The sequence below is a fragment of the Enhydra lutris genome, unplaced genomic scaffold (genome assembly GCF_002288905.1).
Source record: "Enhydra lutris kenyoni isolate GAN:26980312 unplaced genomic scaffold, ASM228890v2 scaffoldscaffold9, whole genome shotgun sequence".
In the NCBI taxonomy this organism is placed as follows: domain Eukaryota; kingdom Metazoa; phylum Chordata; class Mammalia; order Carnivora; family Mustelidae; genus Enhydra; species Enhydra lutris.
In genome coordinates this window covers 59,776,121-59,798,241 of record NW_019154093.1, presented here as the reverse complement: position 1 = coordinate 59,798,241, position 22,121 = coordinate 59,776,121, and the positions used below count along the sequence as shown (strand labels likewise).

Sequence of the window (22,121 nt, the reverse complement as noted above, 5' to 3'; positions counted from 1 at the left end):
TTACACAAAGCAGTCCTTGCCAAGTGATACTGCTCGACATCTTCTCTGCCCTCCGAGGACATATAAACGAGGGTTTCTTAGGTCTCCTGCATGCTGTTTGGGGAAAGGTCAGGTTTTTAGTCTTCTGAGAGTCAGAAACCAGAGTTTTCCACACCTCTCAGTATACGTGGATTCGGGAGCCTCCATGGCCTGGACCGAAGATACAGGCTGGAGAAGCTGTCACTGCTGTTGTTCATGGGAAGGAGATGCCTCCGTGGGGCCCATATTGGAGCCTCAGGACTGACAAGCTGGCAGGCCGCCTCACAGTGGCCCCCTTTGCCATGCTGCCACCATGCCAACTGTCCCCAGGAGACTAGCTGCAGAGCTGGTTGTAGAATTTCAGGCAGTCTCTTCTTAGAGGTCCCGAAGACAAGCGCATAGTCTTCTTGTTTAAAGGATTCTGATGTTACTTAAAAATTATAGAAGTCTGGGATGCTTGGGTGGCTCAGTCGGTTAAGTGTCTGCCTTCGGCTCAGGTCACGATCCCTGGGTCGTGGGATCAAGTGCTGCATTGGGCTCCTTGCACAGCGGAGTGCCTGCTTCTCCTGCCTCTGCCTTACCCCTCCCCTGCTTGTGTGCGCTCTTTCTCTTTTTCTCTGACACATAAATAAATAAAATAAAAAAGATTCTAGAAGTCTGAGAAACCTTCCATAATGGGCCCAGGTTTGTGCCTCCTGGACTGTCTGTGATCCCAGATGCACCCGCAGACATGGTAACCAAAGCTGAAATAACTCCTGCTGTGAAGAGGAGAACACTGCAGGCTCCCAACCCAAAGGTCTCAGTTCAGATCCCTGTTTTGCCACTTATTACGCATGTGAGCTGGGGCAAGTTCTAAATCATAAAATGAGGGTGAAAATGCCTCCCTCTGAGGAGTGCTGTGAAGGTTCAGTGGTCACCAAATACGAAGGCTGTGCTAAATGGCAGAGCTCTGACTTCTGCACTGGAGCCTGGCACCGCCTTCTGGGGCATCTCAGCAGCTTCCCCCTGATCACCAGCCTTTTATTCTCCTCCTGCCCTGACCCTGCTGTGTGACACCTGACCTTGAAGGCCGCTGATGCCTTTGCTGGGATACTGACGTAGTTGTGGGTATCAAAGAATGCTGCTAGTAACCTTGGCGCTGATTCAAGCAACCAGACCCAGTAGCTTTGTGACCTTGTCTAAATTACTTTACCTTTCTGATTCTGACCCCTTCTTCAAAGGGCCACTATAAGGCCAGATAGAATCCCATGTGAGGATGCCTGGCACAGAACCTAGCATGGAGAAGGGGCTCCTCCTTCCTTCCTCCTGGAGGTTCTAATCCTTGGCCGTAACCTGAGATCACATTCAGTGCCTGCAGCTTCTGTGGGAGAAAGTTTCCCACACATTGCCAGAGTTTGGCCCAAGTCCTGCTCTCTGGGTCTGCCCTGAGCTGCCCTAGAGCGGTGTGTCTTGGCCACCATTCATGCTTACAGGTATAATAATAGCCTTGCATGGCACTGAAAGATCAGCACACCAATATACAGAGACAGAGAATAGAGCCTCTCTTCTGTGGCTGGGCCCGGGCCTTTCCCACTTGCCCTTGTACTTAACATTAGTATCTTTGCTATTTATTCTTCAGTAAATGTTTATTGAGCTTATTTTGTGCCAGGCATGATGCTGGGTACCAAGTACCCATAGAGATTGACATAGATAAGAGGCTGGGCCCTTAGGCAGTGCCCAGGGTAGGGGGCGTGTAGACAAATGCATCAATCAGTACAGAACCACAAAATGAGGAGAGGCAAGAGTTCCTTGGATTGGGTGAAGGAAAGACCTCTCTGGGGGAGGGAACATTTGAAGATTTAATATAAAAAGAGAGTGTAAAATACTTCACTAATATTTATTATGTTATTATGTATTAAAACGGTATTATTTTTGAAATATGTTTAATAAGATTGAAATTAATTTTACCTATTTCTTTTTAATCAGCTACTAGAAAACTTTTAAAAGTACATGTTTTCATATGAATAAAGAAGATGTGCACACGCGCACACACACACACACACACACACACACACACAATGGAATATCACTCAGCCATCAAAAAGAATGAAATCTTGTCATTTGCAAAAACATGGATGGAACTAAAGGGTATGATGTTAAGTGAAATAAGACAATTATATGATTTCCCTCGTGGAATTGAGGAAATAGAACAAATGAGCGAAGGGGGGAAAAGAGAGAAAGGCAAACCAAGAAACAGGCTCTTAACTAAAAACTGATGGTTAGCTGAGGGGAGGTGGGTGGGGGGATGGGGGAGATAGATGGTGGGGCACTTTTACACAGCACAGGTTTTGTAAAAAGAAAACAAAACAAAAAACCTGTGGTTTTCACATTGTATTTCTATTTGGTGGTACTAGTCTTCATCTTGGTGTTAGGAGTTTAGGTTTTCTCCTGAGGGCAAAGGGAAGCCTTTAAAGGGTTTAAGTAAAGGAATAATGTGATCTGATTCAGGTTGTAGAATATCATTTGGCCTCCGTGGAAAAGAAATTGGTGGGGCAGAGGGACTGGAGTGGGGGGCAGGAAGTGGTCACAGAAGCACAGGAAGCAGGCGGAGGTCTGTGCTAGGACGGTGGTAGAGGAGGTAAAGGGGGGTGGGTTCAAGATCTATTTGGTATGTAGCGTCTGTGGGACTTCCTGAAGGTGGGATGATGTGGGGTGAGCGAGGGGGACAGCCAGGCATGGCTCAGGCAGCTGGGTGTATGAGATGGGAAAGACTGGGAAGGGAACAGGGCTTTGTTTCTTTGGCTGCATTTTATTTAGTGGATGGCAGAGAGTTGAGACTTATGTTTGGGGGGGGGGGTGTCAAGTGGGGGTGTTAACCAGCCAGTATTATGAGCCTGGAGCTCTGGAGAGAAAGCTGTGCTGAAAGTTGCAAAGTTAGGAGTCTGTATAGATGTGAAATTCAAGCCATGGAAACAGATGTCCTCACCAAGGGAGAGAGCTGTGTAAAGCATAAAGAAGGGACCTTAGGACCTAGCCCTGAGGAATCCCACCACATCTGTTCCAAGGAGTCAGCCTTGGAGGCCAAGCCTTGGGGTTGGAGGGGAGCAGAGAAGTTAGGCGGGAGGTGCATTAGGGGTACTGTTCAAAGGAAGGTTTTTCTTCTTAAGAGGAGAGACAGAGTTCAATAGGAAAAGATCTAATCTTTTAAGCATATAATAAAACAAAACCGTTTTTCATTACTCGACTCTTTTTCTAAAACTTTTTTATTTAATTAAAGCAGATTTGTCCCCAGGGCTGCCCTCCCTGTGGGCCTATGTCAGCAGCAAGGGGATGACGCTTTCCTGCGGGGTCCCATGATGATTCTCTGGGCAGAGGAGGTAAATGGATGAATGTGGGAGACATCTTTTGCCTGAGGGGTGATGGCTGCTTTTCCAAGGTTTGGTTGGGCAGCCCCCTTGAGGACAGCTGCCTGCCCTTGGAAGGCAGGTTGAGGGCATGTGTTCCATCTGTCTGGCTCGGTGGAATCTTTCCTCTTAGAGGTCTCGAGCACATTATCTCAAAACCACAGCACTCTTATTCTGCCTTTGAGTTAGTTGAGAAGAAACCTTGACAGACACACAGTTCTAGAGGGAACAAGGAGCAGCTGGAGGTTGCGGGGGATGGGCCCGGGGGAGTGAGGAAAGGGCAAATAGTGTACCCGAGCCAAACAAAGCTTTTATCAAAAGTGCTGTGTTTGGGCTCAGACAGCCTGAAGCCTGATGAGTCACGATGCCAGACCCTCTAGGCCTGCCAAGAGACATACTGGCCTTGATACGGTTTTTCTCACCCTTCCTCTATTCAATTTGACTGACTGCTGCCAAGTTAAGATTTGAGCCGCAGCTTTTAGCTTAATGCTGTCATCGGAATTGTGCTGAGCACAGGTTAGCCGTTGACCGCTGACCGTGTCAAGTTTTTAATCAGCTGATTAACCTTGGATTCCTGTATAGACTCACCGGAGTGTGTGTCCCGTGTAGGATATTTAAATGATGCCTTTTTTCACAGGATTAGGGAATCCGCCTGAGGAGGTGGTTCAGTTGCCATTGTTTTAATACATGCCATGAACATATTAATCAGGCATTGCTGTCTTCTCAAATGAGATCGAAAGAGACAGAAGCAGGAGGTGGCTGCTGAAGTGGAAGAAGCAGGAATATCTGAAATCCCCAGGCCTTAGACTCATGGATAGCCAGGGAGGAAAGGGTGTCCTCATCTGCAGCTTACCGTGGGGCTCAAGAAGAAAGGTTGCCAGAGTTGAAGGAAATATTACGGCTATCGCACGGCCCGAGGCTCTGAAAGGGAAGCACAATTGAGGACACCCGTGAGTAGCACGCCCAGCACAGTTTGAAGGAGGAAGAAGTAGGTGACTGTTCAGGTCATTCTTGGTTTCAGGCTGTGTCTGCAGGACTGTCTTCAGCTGGGTCCCCCTCATGTGGCCTGGTGAACCTGGGGCCATTCTGAGGAATTCATCCACGGGTACGTTGACCATGGCCTGTGTGCCTAGCTTCATGCTGGGTGGGAGAGCTTTAAAGGCCGGCCAGGGGCTGTGTCTGTGTGAAGCGTTCATGGCCCTAGGGAAAAGGAGTGCCCTTTTGAGGCCTCCAACCTTACCAGCATCTGTTCTTTCCATCATCTTCGCCGCTGACCTAACTTCCCACCCATGGGCCAGCCCTTCGCGTCACTCCCTAGTCTCTAAACAATTCTGCTTTTCTTGACTTCTGACCTTAACATATTTCCAGGTACCACGTTTCCAGGTATACACATCCTTGACTGGGTGGTTGAAGATGGTGCTTTCTAGATAACCCTTCCCTCAAGGCCTGCCTGCTCTGTGCCACCACCACTTGCTCTGGGCTGTCCTGGCCTTGGACCCAGGTCCAGGAAAGCTTGGGCCATGCAACCCATGCAACTAAGGACCATATCAGAGGGTGGCTCTGAGCTAGCAAAGAAACCGAGTGCAGAATGAGCGGAGGATTGTGCAAAAGGCTAAGGGTAACAAAAAGGGCTTTCCGAAGTTAGGTTTGGAACAATAAAACCAGGGAGAGGGGCATGGGGAGAAACCAAACTGCTGAGCCTCTGTCTGGCTTGCATTTTTTTTTTTTTTTTTTTTTTTTTTGTCAAAGAACTGACTTGTCTGATTGGAAAGGGTAAGATCTATGGAAAGAAAGAGAACTGTCAGCCTGGAGCAGAAGAGGCTGAAGTAAGAGGCTCTAATGCCACCAAATGAGGTGAGGCCCGGACGCCCCAAGACCAAAGGAGCCTGAGCCTTAGGCCGAGACCATCAACTCGGAGGAATGCAGGCACAAGGCCCTACAGGGAAGACAGAGGAGTATTTCAGTTTTCCAGAAAGGAACCAGAGAGATGAAATTAACCTGTAAAACGATGCAATTGACCTGATCTCAGGAAGTATCTTAAAAGGATTATTAGGGCAATGACTTTTGCATATGTGGTGGAGGAAACAGCAACTTTCAGCAACTTTCGGTATATTAGCAGGGTGTTGCCTAAAGCAAGTCATACCAGATTAATTTCCTTCCTGGGGTAATTTGTTGGGAGAGTAAAGGAAGGTTGAAAAGGTGTGTAAGCAGATGTCAGTCTCTGGTGATAGAACTCAGATGAGAGGCAGCCCAGGGGGAGTAGATGAAGCCTGACGTAGGATGTGTCCTGACTGACCCACGTCTTGGCCCACTCTGGCCAATTTTTAAAAAATCGTTTAGATAGTAGTATTGACCTACAGATCACACTGGTGGATGACATGAATCATAGAAGAAAGATATGTCAAAATGACAGAAATGAGATCCAAAAAAGATCTTGGCGTTTGGAAAAAGTAGACCTAATCTATTTGGATAAGACTGTAGTGAGAGGCAAAGACTGGCACTAGAGTCCAAAAGCAAAGTCGGAGTATGGAGTTCGTGGTGTACTGCATGTGAAAATGATTGCGGGATTTGGGTAAGGGCAGCTCAGAATGAGTGTGCTCTGGTTTCAAAGAAGTGAACGGGATTTTAGGAGCATCAGCTGAAGTTTAATATTCAGATGAAGGGAAGTGGTCAGTCTTGGCCGCCAGATCTGGTGAACTGTTTGTAGCTCTTGACAACCAGAAACGGAAGGTGCATTCTCCCCCCACTGCAGAGCCGTGAGCTTCTGCGGAGGATGCACCTCCCTAAAGCAGATCTTTTGGTTTATTCAAGAAGGAATATCCCCGAGGTGTGGTGTATTAGTGAAGATGAACTTATCATGTCAGTATGTTAACCCTGGAGGAGAATATAAAATATGCACCACCCTTAATCCTGCCTGTCTCCTCCTAGTGAAGCCAACTTTAATAGGTAAGGTCAATAAATACATTGTGAGATGTGGGAGAGTGACTCTCATTTATTTTGCAAGGTGATGAAACCAAAATACATTTTCGTGGGTGCACATCTAGAAGTATTAGAGTTATCCATTTTTAAAGCTACATCCCTTTTAAAATTAGCAAAGACTTGGGACGTTTGGGTGGCTCTTTGAATTAGGCATCTGCCTTTGGCTCAGGTCATGATCCCAGGGTCCTAGGATCAAGTCCTGAATCAGGTTCCCTGCCCTGCTCTCCCTCTGCCTGCTGCTCCCCCTGCTTGTTAACTCTTTCTTTCTCCCTGACAAATAAAATCTTAAAAAAAAAAAAAAAAAAAAAAAGACAAAAAAAGTGTATATATATAAAATGAGCCCCCGCCTAGAGTAGGAAGTACCTCTTTCCTGGCCTCTGGGACAGCTATATGGTTCCCAGCATCAGTAAAGAACCTGTCCATCTAATCACATACCAGTTGAGATTTTTCCAAGAGACACCATCTCTCTACTTAGCAGGCCAGCCCTGTTTTATGTGTCCATTTTTTCTCATTTTCCCAGAAGCTGATGGAAACGGCCCTGTAGTAAACTCTCTTTCCTCTTGGCGTTCTCCCTGATGAACTTCAAACATGGCATTTCAGACATGTCCAGAGAGAGTCATTTTCAGCAGGAGCAGCCAGCCCTCAATGTCACTTTGAAAACATTTGGTCTCAGTGGGCCTGGGGAGCCGAGCACAGCCCTGACAGCAACGACCCACAGCCAAAGGGGTTCTGTCAGAGGCCACTACAGTTCAGGCATAGGCTTGTGGCTAAATTAGCTCCTTAATGGGGGCCCATCAGTCAAAAAGTTTTCTCTTGTTCCCTCTCTCCCTCCAATGTTTTTCTTCCCTTGGTGAATCCAGGGAGTTGTGGCAAAGAGAAGGGTTGAAGTCTAGACCTTTTGCACAGTGGAGAGAAACACACACACATGTGTGCAAACACACACACACACACACACACACACACACGCATTTGTTCATTCATTCATTCAAACCAACACTTATCATGCAACTGTGCCCTGAGGATGCAAGAGTGAATAAAATACAGTCCCTTTTCTTAGTGAGCTCACAGTCCCGTAAGGGAGATGGACAAGAGTACATATATTGAACTATAATTATTTGTCATAAAGTTTTATAATAAAAAAGGAGTGCTGGGAGATGTTTTTATGTGAGTTGTAGAGGGTAGGGGAAGGAGTGGTCAGAGAAGGTGGGAAGAGACGGTGGGGATTCAAGGCCTCTTGGTTCAGGGAATTCCAAACAATTTGGATTTACAGAGTGTGAGGAGCAGGGTGAGGAGCTGAGGCTGGTGAGATGGACAAGGCTTAGCACCATGGATATCATCTAATAAAATATAAAATGAGGATGCTAGACTGTCCTATATATTAATTTTACCTAAAAAGAACATGGTCTAGTGAGAAATACTGTCCAGTGTACACAGACTACTAGTAGATTTAAAGCCTGTTGCTAGCTCTTCCTTCCTGCCATCCTTCCATCCCCACATCCTCCCAACCAGGATCCCGAGATGTTGATGGCTGCTTGTGGAGAATGGAGGGTGAAGGCTCTAGGTTCCAAGGCCATATCCACATATGAATGGGCTACAGCCACCAAGTTGCCAATGGAGGGCAAACTTTGTCTCAGTTGTTGGGTTCACCTTTCCTGATTGTGGAACATGCCCTGGTCATGAGTTGGTTAAGAATGGTAAACCAGTAGACCTCAGAGGTTCAGTGATTATTCCTCCTTGGCCCCACCACTTGGGGGAAACAGAAAAACTTGGCCTATGGGTCCCACATATCTCTTTGTCTTGCATTTCAGTTAGGTGTTCTAAGAATGAGTTCATTGTGGTCAATGGGCACCCACAAGCAAGAACTCTGCCCTTGACATACAAGCCTTCTAGCCACGACCCTCAGTAAGTCTTAGGTAAAAGATTTTTGACGGTGCTTCCTGTCTAGGAACTTTGCTCTACTTCCTTGTAAGGTCTGTAGGGATTCTTTTTGTCCTAATGTGACAGTAAGCATTTGTGAAAAATGATAATTTTGTTCTCCTTTTTCTGGTTCTTATACCTTTTATTTCTCATTTATCTGTATGGGCTAGGACCTCAAGACAGTAGTGCATAGAAGTAAGAATGGACATCCTTGTCTTGTTTCTGATTGATGGTTTGATTTTAGTAATGATTGTAATACTTTGCCATTAAAAATAATACTTGCTGAGGGCATGAAAGCCCTCATGGAAGTTCTGTATTTTGTTTGTGAGGAGTTTGTTTTTCCCTACTGAACTCCCAAGGATGATTTTTTTTAAAGTACTTTTTTCTCCCATTAATTAGATGCCTCAAATGATTTTTCTCCCTTAACTTGTTAATGTGATAAATTGTATCTGTAGGTTTTCACCATTGAACTGACCCTGTGTTCCTGGAGTCAACCTAGTGTGATTATGGCGTATATTAATATGTTGTTAGAATTGGTTTCTTAATATTTTATTGAAGGTTTTTTTTTTTTTTTTAAATGTCTATTCATGTGCGAGATTACGCTATACTTCCTTTTACTGACCTTCTCTGCTTTGGGGATCAAAGTTAAAATATCCTCTTTTTCCAGTCTCTTGAAGCTTTTATATCATTTTCAAGTAACAAATAATTCCAACGTTTGGCAGAATTTGCTAGATAGTAAAACTATTGGGGCCTGTGGGACGATGTTGAATTACTGATTCAGTTTTTTAAATGGGTTCGAGGGCTCTTCAGATTTCTGTTTCTTTTTGAGTCTATTTAGTATCTTTCTAGGAATTTGTTCATTTATGCTAAGTTTTAAAATTTATTAGCCTAAAAGTGTTCAGAGGATTCTCTTCCTGTGCTCTCTTGTACCTATGGCTATGCCCTCTTGTCATTCCTAGATTGTTTTGTGCTTTCTCTCTTTTCCCCCAGGTGACATCTGTCAGAGGTTCATTTTATTGGGCTTTCCAAAGAACAAGGCTTTATTTGTTGCTCCCCTGTTGTATCATTTGTTTTATATTTAGTTTTTCTCTTTTATCTCTGTTCTATTTTTGTTTATTCTTTTAACTTAAGCTGGACACTTAATTAATTTCAGTCTTCTTTTTCCTAAAAATAAACGTTATGGTTATACATTTCCTTCAAAATACCACTCTTATTGTATCCTATATATGCTGTATTCTACCTTCTGAAAATCTGCTTTGCGAGTTTAATCTAGGTCACAGTTACTGTGTTTAGTGATTTATAGTATTTGGGCTTATCACTGCCTCTTATTCTGTATGTCTGTACTGACTATACATTTTTTCAAACCTACGGGCTTTTAAAAATTGCCTTATTTTGTATTGTCTTTTTAAAAATACCCTACTCCTCATTGAGTGGTTACTTTTAAAATACAATTACTTTCTAAAACATAAAGTGAAACAGTACCTTTACTTCTTTTTTTTTAAAGATTTTATTTACTTATTTGACAGACAGAGATCACAGGTAGGTGGAGAGGCAGGCAGAGAGAAAGAGAGGTGGGGAAGCAGGCTCCCTGCTGAGCAGAGAACCCAATGCGGGGCTCGATCCCTGAACCCCGGGATCATGACCTGAGCCGAAGGCAGAGGCTTTAACCCACTGAGCCACCCAGGTGCCCCCCTTTACTTCTTTTTGAACAATAGAGGACCTGAGGACGCTAGCTCTGGCTGTGGCCTTCCACTTGGCTTATATACCATTGTTGCCTTATATTTTAGTTTGTCTCTTTACTATTTTTTTTTTAAATTTTATTTATTTATTTTGGAGAAAGAGTGAGTGTTTGGGGAGAGGGAGAGAGGGGGAGATTTCTGAAGCAGACTTCCCACTGAGCACGGAGCCTGAAATGAGGCTCAGACTGATGACCCTGAGATCCTGACGTGAGCCAAAATCCAAGGATCAAGACGCTTAACTGACTGAGTTGCCCAGCCATTCCATTCGTTTGTCTTTTTTCAAAAAAAATATGTGGTAAAGTACACATAATATAAAATTTACCAGCTTAGCCATTTTTAAGTGTACAGTTAATGAACCATGAGTTAATTAGACACTTTGTGTAAATCGTCCAGGGGTGCCTGGGGGACTCAGTCGGTTAAGCATCCAACTCTTGATTTCAGCTCTGGTCAGGATCTCAGGTTGTGAGCTCAAGCCCTGCATCTGGCTTGGCACTCGTTGTGGAATCTGCTTGCCCTTCCCCCTCTACTCCTCCCCCTACTTGTGTGTGCACACTCACTCTCTCGCTCTCTCTCTCTAAAATAAATAAATAGAATCTAAATAAATAAAATTGTATGCTATTTGTCCTTTGGTGACTGGTTTACTTCATTTAGCACAAAGCCCTCAAGGTTTATCCATGTGGTAGCCTGTGCATTTCCTTCCTCTTTGAGGCCAAGTAACATTCCATTGTGTATGTACACATTTTGTTGATGCATTCTTCCATCAGTGGATGCTTAGGTTGCTTCCACATTTTGGCTTCTGTGAAGAATGCTGCTAAGAACACGTATGCACAAATATCTCTTCGAAATCCTGCTTTCAGTTCTTTTGGGTATCTATCTACTCAGAAGTGCAGTTACTGGATCAGATGGTAGTTCTTTTTTGAATTTTGTGAGGAACCTCCATACTGTGTCTTCTCGCAGCTGTACCGCTTACATCCCCAACAACTACGCTTAAGGGTTCCGATTTCTCCACATCTTTGCCAGCACTTTTTTTTTTTTTTTTAAACTCCACAGATGACACATCCGTCTTGTTCTATAGCATCCGTGCTGGTTCGGAGTCATCTACACGGTAACCAGTTACTGTGTGCCTCATTCGCTCTGAGATCTTCAGCTGTTCTTCTGGCATCCTCTTCGTTCTTCCCAAATGGTGTTCTCTGTCTTTATTTATCTAAAACTGTCTTTATTCACTCTTGTTCTTGGTAGTTTCACTGGGCAGGAAGTTTTGAGCTCCTCACGTTCCCTTCTGGCTGATGAAGACCCCCCACGGCCAACCTAATCCGCGGAGGGCAGCCTTCCTTGGCTCTTGGGCTGCTTTAATTATCTTCTCTCTGGTTTTGATGGTTTATAGTTCCCTTGCGGTGTGTCTAGGCGAGAATGTATTTTTGTTGAAATACTTCAGAGGATACATTGGGATGCCTGAATCTGAGAATGGGTATCTTTCATTGATTTTGAAGACTTCCCATCATTATTTCTTTGATGATTGCTTTTTCTTTTTCTCTCTCGAGTCTTCTTCTGGAGTTCTGGTTAAATGTAATTAGGCCTTCTCATTCTACCTTCCGCATCGCTTTTATATTTCCTATCAACTTTTCTCTCTGTGCTGTGTTCTGTATAGTGTCTTTGTGTATTTGTTTATAGTTTCTTCATAGATTTGTCATATTTTCTTAGGTCATGTTTAATCTATTCCGTAGCAGATTCTATATTCAGTTTTTATTTTTATAACCATCTGTTTATTCTGAGATCACTTTTTGATTCTGTCTTTTTTTTTTAATCCTACATTGTTATTTTATTGCTTATATCTGATATTCTGGTATCTGAAGTCTTTGAGGATCTCAGTCTATTGTTCTTTGTGCTGATTTCAGTGATTGGGGCTTGCTTCCTTGTGTATGTGGTTATTTCTGAAAGGAAATTTATGTTTGACCCCATTTGTGGATATCCTGAGTGGCATTCTGTTGATAAAGTTTTCCCCCCAGAAAGTATATACACTGTTTCCTTACTGATGGCACCACCAACCCAGACACTTTAATTTCTTAGCTTTGGATTCTCTGTCAAAGCAGGTAGTATAAATTTGAATCCCAACTAACATGAAGGCCGATCTGTGGTTACAAGTTCTTGGAGGAGATTCTTATTACTGTCATTTTTCCCATCAGGATTTGTGGTGGAGACAATAGGTTTCCTTCTTGGTTCCCCTTGCTGGAGAGCATGCTACCTTCTTAATTTTTATGTACTTACTTTTTTTGCATATTATTTCTGTAGGGCAATATAGTCCCTTTCTCATTGCTTTACGGTTAGCTGCTGACTTCTGTGGGTTTAGGGCTTACCCTTCCTGCTTTGCTTCTTACCCTCTTGTTCATGTTTTGTGTTCTTGATTTGTTCTCTGTTTCTGTATGGGTTTTGTATATGTCTATGCTCCTTGAGGGTTTATCTTTCTTGCAACTTCCACAATGCATTTGAAAATATACTTGTAACTTATCATTTAGTTTTCAGGGTATCTGGTCTACCATATTAAGTGAATCAAAGTCCCAGAGTAGAAATTTCTAATTTTCTGAGGCCTTATTTGGACTATATACAAAGGTGGTTTTTTGTGGTTTAAATTTTCTTTTTTTTTTTTTTAAGATTTTATTTATTTATTTGACAGAGAGATCACAAGTAGGCAGAGAGGCAGGCAGAGAGAGAGGGGGAAGCAGGCTCCCCACTGAGCAGAGAGCCCCATGGGGGGCTTGATCCCAGGATCCCAAGATCATGACCTGAGCCGAAGTCAGAGGCTTAGCCCACTGAGCCACCCAGGTGCCCCAGTGGACTTAAATTTTCATTTGTCCATGCTTGCCCTTGTTTATTTATTAATTGGCTGCCATGTGATCAATACAGTTCTAAGGGCTTAGTATACATTGGTGAGCAAGATAGAAGTAGCCCTTACCCTCATGGAGGGTACAGTCCCATGGAAAAGCCATAAACAAGCACTGGGTGCTCACAGTGGGGGTGGGGCTGGTGGAGAAGACCAAAGGATTATGTACGACAAGTATTCTTGGGCAGTATCTATGCAGCTATCTTGTTTTGTTGTTCTGTGTTTCCTTTCTCAGTTAACTATTTTTGTCAGTATGAAGGGATCCCTTAAATATTTGTTCTGTTTCATCATACTTTATGGGAAAGAAAGATTTACATGTTCGTAATTTGAAAGATGTGAATGACCCTTCTGAAAGTAACTTACTTAGCAGTTGAAAAGGAAGGGACCTTATCTGAGACATTCAGTAGCTGAATGCCAGCAGTCCTACGTGTGTACTGCTAACCATGGAAAAAGGGTGGTAATGGGGCAAAGTCTTAGAGATAATTCAGATCCCGATATAGTCTTGAAAGTTCATACAGTACAATGCTTGAAGCAAAGGTTTTTGCCAGTTCATTCTCGATGACTGTATTGAGATGTGCTAGGCACCATCTACTTAGTTCCCTTAGAAAGAATTCAGCAAGTGCCCTTACCTCTCTCTTCTCTTTCACCCACTGAAGCCAATCATTTACCACCATCTGTCTTTTCTCACAGATTTAGAAAAGGCTCCTAAGTCTGTACCATCCCCGCTCCCTCTGTCATCCAGACCTCTCCAGCATTGTCTCCTTTGGTCTTCCTGACTCCACGTTGGCCCCCATGAATCTGTTTTCCACACCAGCGCAGGGGGGGTTTTCTGACACACAAATCCCTGGTTCTGCTGCTGCTTAAGATTTTTCAACAAATCCCACTGCTTTCCTAAGTCTAGACATGTTTACATGGCATCCAAGCCCCTTGTGCTCTGGCTCTGCCTCTTCATCCTGATCTCCCAAACCCCCAAAGCTCCTGAGCCTCCCCAGCCCTGTGCTTCCATTACTTGTTCTTTTATTCATGAATTCAGCAAATGGTTACTGAGCAACTGCTGTGTGCGGAGCACAGGGGATACCAAGGTGAATAAAGCAGAGAAAGCCTCAGTCTTGCAGGATTATATTCCAGGAAAAAAAGACTGTGAGCAAATACACATTTCCTATAATATCAGATAATATGGGGGAAAAATAAAGCCAGATAAGGTGATAGAAGGTAGTAGTGGGCCTTATTTAGATGGGCCTACCCATCTAAATATTAGGTGGGCCTTACTTATATTTCCTTTTAAGGAAAGCTTCTCTGAGGAGGTGTTGTTTGAGCAGAGACTTGACTGTTGTGAGGGAGTGAGCCTTTGAGAATTGCAGGGAGAACATTCTAGGCAAAGGAATTAAGTAAATGGTGAGCCACAGAGGCAGAGACCAGCTGTCAGTAGGGCTTGGATGGAATGAGTAGAATAGCCAGTGAGTGTGTTAGTATGCTTTTGCTGAATAACAAATTACCACAGACTTGGTGCTTTAACACCTGTTTATTACCTCACAGTTTCTGTAGGACAGAAGTCCCACAGAGCTCAGCTGGCTCTTGGTTACGGGTTTTAAACTCCAAATATTAGCAGCTGTGTTCTCATCTGAGCCCCTGGGGAAGAAGCTGCTTCCACAGCCTTTCAGGTGGTTGCCAGAACTCGGTTCCTTGTGGTTGTAGGACTGAGGTCTGTTTCCTGGGTATCTGCCTAGGGCAGCTCCCACATAGAGGCCGCCCAAAGTTCCATGGCATGGACTTTGTCACAGGCCATGTTGTAATGTCATGCTGGCAACAGGGTCCTTCCTGTCCAGGCCCCCCTACTTTGCATGGCAGATCCACTTGGATAGTTGCCAGATCTTGATGTCAGCTGACTGGAGGCTTACACCTGCAAAATCCCTTCAGAGCATTGCTGATGTTAGTGTTTGGTTGACTCTCCAGGAAATGGGGCTCTTGTTGGGGGACATCTTTAGAATTCTGCCCACCCCAGTGAGGTTGGAGAGCTGGCAGGGACCATGCCAACCAGGGCCTCAAATGCTCTGGTGAGGACTCTAGGGTTTTGTTCTGATCAGATGGGAGTTATTAGAGGATTTTGATTTGGGGAAGGATCATGCCGGCTGCTGTGGTTTCCCGAGTGCACCACAGTGTCCCATGTCCCTGTGTGTTTGCACATGCTTCTCCCATTGCCTGGAATTTCTCATCACCACCTAGCTCAGTTAAGAGCTAAGCTAGCTCACAGCTTCTTCACCTGGTGAGTCCCTACCTAATCCTCAAACCTTAGTTCAAAGGTGGCCTGAAAGGCCGCTCTATGGTGTTTCCTTCCCACCGACACCAACTTGAGTTGTGCCGGGTCTGTTGATCTGTGTTCCCCGCTTGCCTGCAGCTTCTCTGGGAGCAGAGCCTTTGTCCCTGATTCCTCTGTTTCCATTGTCTGGTCTACAGCGTAGCGTGTTGTAGATGCTTGATGATGTTTGTGGGATGAATGCAAGAACTGTGGAGATACTGGGAACGAAATAGACTCGCCACTACTCTTGAGTCTCTCACCTTGTCAAGGAGAGACCATAGATGAGTAAATACACACTAGAATGAACCAGAATGCAAATACCATGCCATGTGCACCAAGGAGAGCTGCCCGCCCTGTGGATTACTGGTGTGCATGGAGTTTAAGGGGAACCTCTATTCTACTCAGTCTGGAACAGTTGGATCTCACATCCCTCTATTGCATGAGAGAATCCTTTTATTACAAATGATTCCTCTTTGTTATATCCAGAAGGACATTTGTTTGGCAACACTGTTAGCCATTAATTTATTCTATAATATTTAAAGAAGTCAAAACATTCATTCATTTAAAACATTCTATAATTTAAGACAGACATAGGGTTCTTCATTTCCTCATCTGTATTCCGATCACTTAGAAAAGATCTGTTAGTGAAATCTGGCTTATATATTCAAGACGGAGAACCTCTTAAAATAGCAAACGTGTAGATCAAGTGTCCTTTTCAGAAGGAGGAACTATTAACCTGGTTACTAATGAGAAACAAACCAAAATAGTAAATACATAATTTCTGTGACTCCCAACTGTATATCCCTTGGTATGAACCTAAGAAAGCAGGACCCTAGAGAGACTGTTTTAACCCAAGTAAACACAGCAATGTTATTTAAAATGTAATAAACATAAGAACAAGATCGCAGGAGGGTCCAGTTTCATTCTGCTGCTTTCCTGCGGTCTGTGGTCCCTGCGCAGCAGGGCAGCATGCCTGACCGAGGGGCCGTGGGTGCCTGCCAGCCTCGCCAGTTGTAAAGGGAGATGCGTAAAACATCGTAGATTCTCAAGGGTGGGGATTCATAATTTGCATAAGCAAAAAAAATTTTTTGAATCTTTTCATTTATATTGCCAAGTTCCTCTGTTTGTTTTCTAGTGATCTCTGTTGGAGAATATAAATCTGTGGCTTAAGGAGTGTTTGCTGCAGAGACTTGTATGAATAATTAGATATTCTATTTCAAATTAGAGGCTGGGGCTGCAGGGCCAACTGCTATGTTTTCTAGCTCATATCTCCTTTTGGCTAGCTGGGATGAGGTGGAGGCCGAGAGGGGAGACACAGCCCTTCTGCACTGAAACATAATTTTTTTTAGATTGAAAAAAATAAAAAATAGAAATAGAAGCTAGCTATTAAACATAATTTAGTTCAGGGCAGTGATTTTTTAAGTTTTTGGATTTGTCACACACTCTTGGTTTTACTATACTCTCTCCTGTATTCCTTCTTTGCCTGTCTAAAAAGGATGAGGAGAACATAAGGATCCTCTAGGGCACCCCTGGGAGTCCTGAGTTAGAATTGTAAGACGTTTGGATTCCCCTCTGTTCTTGTAGCAGAATGAACAAGGTTTCCTTCGCAGAGTTCATTTTGGGGTCAGGGTCAAAGGGGACTTCGGTCTTTTCCCTCATCAGAGCCTCCCTGTTTCCTTCTCTTCTGCCCAGAGAAGTATGTGGTAGAGGATCAAAGAGGAACACAGGAGGGGAACCTGAGTGGCTCAGTTGGTTAGGCATCTGACTCGATCTCTGGGTTGTGAATTCAATCCTATGTTGGGCTCCACGCTGGATGCGGAGCCTACTTTAAAAAAAAAGCATACAGGAAGTTTCTCTAAGGTGGGGGGGCATTTTGGAGAACCCCCCAGGCTCTTTGGTGCTGGGCTCTGTGGATGAGAGAGCAAAGGCTGCCCTGCCTCCAGGAGATCTTGTCTCTGAGTGGGGACCCTGCTAATTAGTGCTGCCTTAGGAACCACCAGGTACAGCTCCAGGCCTAGTCTGTCTGTGTTGGTTACCTCACCTCTTCCCAAGAGAACTTGAAGGCCCTGTTCTGAGAGAACTAGCTCAGAGAGTTTCCAGGTACATCTGTAGAGAAAGGAAGAAAGGAACGTTTCAGCTTTCAGAGGTGAAAGGAAAAGTATTTCAGAGCGAAATCTGGTGAGAAGAGCAGATCCTGGACAAAATTCTAAAAAAAAAATACACTAAAAGAATGACATTTGAGCACCGAAAAAAGGAGAATTAAAATGACAACAGTGACTATATGATAGTCTTGGTATTTGGCAAATATTTTCCCAAAAATGAATGAAATGAAGCTCAAGGAAAATATTTGACAGTGTGTTAGCTGCCAGTGAAAAAATACAAGCTTTCAAGTGAAAATCAGAAGTGTGGAAAACCTGTATCGTCCACTACGCACTTGACACTTCGCAGTGCTTAATAACGTTTGATGTGATCAGTGACAATACTGACAAATGTGATTCTTTTTTTATATTATAATGAAATGTGTCAAAATTTAGACTATCTGCATAACTCAGTGACCCAGCATTTTCCCGGACAGTGGATACAGAATCACACGTGGATAACAGGTCCAATCAGAGTGCAGGACAGATGCAGAAGAGTGAGAGGCGTGGTCCAGGATGCGCATTACAGGGAAGCTTTAAGGAACTACCACTTGTTTCCTTTTGGTGTGGTATCAGAGAAGACTAGCCATGATTACCCGAAAGTCTGATGAAATACCCTGCCCTTTTCCAGTTACATATCTATGTGAGGATGGACTTTTTTCTTAAGCTAAGACATAACATACTGAATATAGAAGTAGATGTGAGAGGGGCACCTGGGTGGCTCAGTCAGTTAAGCATTTGTCTGCAGCTCAGGTCATGATCTCGGGGTCCTGGGATCGAGCCCTGTGTTGGGGAGTGGGGGCGGGGGGGGGCCCTGCTCAGCAGGGAGTCTGCTTCCCTCTCTCTGTCTTTCTCTCTTTCAAATGAATAAATAAAATCCTTTATAAAAAAAGAGAAAAAAAGTAGATATGAGAATTCAGCAGTACTTCTACTAAACCAGATGTGAAAACAATTTGCAAACATGTGAGACAGTGTCACTGTTCTTGCTAAATTTTTGTAAGAAAAGATAACTATTTGTAATAAAATTGTTTTATATAAAATATAATGAGTTCCTTTTAAAAATATTAATACATATTTTAAAATTTCTATTTAATTTCTAATACCACTAATCAGTAGGTATAACCCACATGAACAAAAGCTCCTTGGGGTCCTTAGCATTTAGAGTGTACAGAGATCCTGAGACCAAAAAACATTTGGGAACCACTGATTTCAGGCCCCCCATTCCTATTCTGTTTATCCATGCATTAAGACATGGGTGTATGAATGTATATAATGCACATTTTTAAATGTACATAAACAGAGAAATTTGAAGATGAGAACAGCATTTCAGTGGTTATAGCATCTTTCTGCCTACGCAGGGCCAGACCTCTGGGCCAGATGATTAGCCTAAGACTGATGGCTATAAGCCTGAGATGTTAATTCAGGAGAAAACCAGGGGTTCAAGAGTTTAAAAGGGAGCACAGCCAAAGTGCCCACGAAGTTTTTTGTCACTGGTTAGGTGGTTCTGTGGATGCAAAGCCTGATGACATTGACACAGTGTCCAGAACGTGTGGCCCAGGTGGTGACCGGGCACAGCCCAGACTCCAGTGCTTTGGGAAAAGATGCCTGATAAACGAACTTGAAGGCAGAGAATTTTCAGGCTTCAAAGCCTGGTTTATATCCCTCTTTGATGGGAATGCACTCAGGGACGGTGAGCTTATGTTGGTCTCAGAACCTTTGGCCCTCTGAGGGCCCACACTCCAGAGCCTCCTCCACTGCCACGGAGAGGAGCATCTTGGATGCCAGCCTGCCTCCATGCAGGTGCCCCCATGTGCAGCCCCGAAGGGACAGTCACACCAAGCCAAGCATGGCTTTGGGGGTTGCATCCATTTCCACAAGATGGCGGTATCCCTGGGCCAGGGGGTTGGGACTCCTTGTGCTCCGGCAGTGACCACAATCCGCCCTTATCCCAGGGAGAAAGGTTGCCATTTCGTGGGGTCTGTCCACCACCAGGGTTGAGGGGTGGAGCCCACCTTGCAGAGGAAGCTGCTTGTTGGGGGTGTTTGTGAGGCACCTGTTCTTTCTGTGGCTACACTAAGACCCTCCCCATGGAGAAGACTACCCTCACAGGCTTCTGAGCCAGTCTGCCCTCTTAGAAAGGATGGCGTCTTTGCAGGGATGTGTTGCGTTCTTGAAGTTTAAGTTTCTGAAGGCAGCTAGCTGTCTTTTCATATGCTCTGTTGAGAGACGACCTCACTATAACTCTGCAGGCGCTCCCAAGGGCTGCTCTCATGTCTCCTGCTCCTCTTCTTTGCCCTAGTCGGTTCTCGTCATTTCTGGAAGAAGTCAGCCTTCTCAGGGCCACCTGCTGCTGTTGACTTGTAATTGTCTGAGTAATCCCGACGTCGTATTATGACAGACCCGAGCAGATGTTAGGTGGAGAGGGAACCGTACTAGGGCACCAAACAGAATGAGGATGACCTGCTCCACTTGACACCAGGGGTGGGGGTAATCGAGGTAGCAATGAAAAGAAAAAGAGAGTGGGCACCTGTGTAGCTCAGTGGGTTAAGCCTCTGCCTTCGGCTCAGGTCATGATCTCAGGGTCCTGGGATCGAGTCCTGCAATAGGCTCTCTGCTTGGCAGGGAGCCTGCTTCCTCCTCTCTATCTCTCTCTGCCTGCCTCTCTACCCACTTGTGATCTCTGTCAAATAAATAAATAAATAATCTTAAAAAAAAATAAAAGAAAAAGAGAAGAAGACGTGGTCTAGAAGCAGAGCTAGGCCTACAGACTCCATCTTCTGCCCCTGCAACTGGGTGACCTTAGGAAGCCACTGGGCCTGCATGAGCCTCTGTCAAAGAGGGCGTAACACAGCTGTCTTGCCGGAGGACCCCTCATTTGGGCTTCCACTTCTGCTTCCCACCCACCTCTGTCGTCCTTGCTGTTCTGTGCTTCAGATTTTTAGGCTAATTTTTGTGCTCAAGTGAATGTAGAATTAGCACCTGAACTAGTCTAACATTTGGAGCTTGACTGTGATGAGAAAGCAGGTGGAGCTTCTAGGCGGATTATGGCGGTGTCTTACCCCCTAGCCCTACCCCCAGCACACACTGCAAAAGGGATCTGTGTCTGTTCTAACTTCCTCATCTGTCTGCTCTGAGTACTGCCGGGGAGGTGGGCCCGTCTTAATAATTTGAACGAACAGGGTGACAGGGTGAACATGCTGTTGGATACATTTTATTCAGCACAAGAATGCATTGTTCCCAATTGTTCTCATACTGTGTTTTCTCTTTCCAGGGATCAGCATCTTCTGGACCCAGCTCTGGAATATGTGAAGGTAGGAAACCAGGATTTAATGTGGAACTAGGAGCCTGTGTAATAGATTTCCCATTTTTACCACAGTGTTGCCAAATAATGCTGCATTCTGGTCTGTGAAGGAAACTGCTCAGATTGGAACAACCAGGGGGTAATTTGACTCTTGGGCCTTCAGTAACTTTTCTAAGGGTCTTACATCATCCTATCATAGGTCTATGTTCTTTTTCTTCTTATCTGAAACCCTCGGGGCTAGATGGGTTTTAGAATTCAGAATTTTTGGAAAGGTAATATGGTACACATCTATAAGACCCTCAGAGGGGTCTAGCTAGGGTCAGCATTCCAGACTCAAAGTCATTATTTCAGCAGTGAGATGTGAGAATATTCACACAAAGTGGGATAAATAGACTACAAATGATTTTATGTAGCTCAGCTCACGCTTTGCCACCAAATGACGTCAGGTTTGTTTTGCTGCCAAATGACTTAAAATCTTTCAGTTTTCAGAGTGTTTTGACTTTGGGGAGTTGGTAGATAATGAATTGTGAGCCTGCGTTTATCCTCAGTGGAGGACTGCAGGCTCCCTGAGGTTTTCTGAGTCAGCCTTCCTTTCTGATAGCCACCGTCCTGTGTAGTAGTAGCTCATCTAGGACCAGGAGCTGTGGTCATGTGCTGCTTTCCAGTGGGGCTGACATTCATTGCTTCTAAACCGTCAATACTCTGAATCAATGATTTCCTTCTGAGCAGAAAGAAAAGATGCCTTTTACCAGCCCCCCCAGCCCCCCATATTTTGGCGTGTGTATGTTTGCTTTCTTTTATTTTTGAGAACCGAAATCTGGTACTTACTACAGAAAAGAGAACTCTGATTTGTCACACTTAGCTTCTTGCATTATGACAACATACATCCTTAATTTTTAGGTGAAATCATGGCATGTGCTAAGTTTGAAGGGGCTTGTGTCCTAGGAGCCACATGCCATCCTCTTTATTTCAAGGGCAGTGTCACAGTTTGGGAGTATTTAGGCCTGTTACTTTTTCGTGTACCTCTTGGCATGTCTTCTCTCTTTAGACCAGAGGATGGATGATAAAGGAGAAAGCTATAGTATAATCACTTAGTCACTTGAAGTAGTCATAATAAAGCTCATTGGAATGGACGTGGGTATTCCTTTCTCCTCTCTCATACCCAGTCTGTGTGAACTGTAGTATCACTGCAGCAAATGTAAAATCCTAAGCCTGCATGGCTGTCATGTCAGAGTCGCAAGAGAACTTTATAAAGGATGTCTGTGTGCCTCCTGCATGCAACAACCTGTGTTTTTCTGCAGGTTGTATGCTGCAAAGCATCAGTTGGTGGTGGGTGGGGGTGGTGGCTGCTATTCACAGAGACTACGATTTGACTTGAGCATGACATAAGAACTGTGCCCTAGTATTAGGCGGTGTGTAAATCACAGCAGCCCGTTAAAAGCACCCATGCCATCTTTCTGAAAGTGGCTGTC

General features: G+C 44.3%; 1 protein-coding gene across 1 annotated transcript in view; it reads left to right on the top strand.

The window, feature by feature from the left end:
* The window catches only part of LOC111143032 (breast cancer anti-estrogen resistance 3), a 109,593-nt gene that overhangs the window by 14,314 nt on the left and 73,158 nt on the right, over positions 1 to 22,121 (top strand). Inside the window, exon 3 of the mRNA XM_022496453.1 lies at positions 20,620 to 20,659. Within this exon, the coding sequence (XP_022352161.1) occupies positions 20,620 to 20,659 (40 nt within the window). The remainder of the gene's footprint in view (positions 1 to 20,619; positions 20,660 to 22,121) is intronic.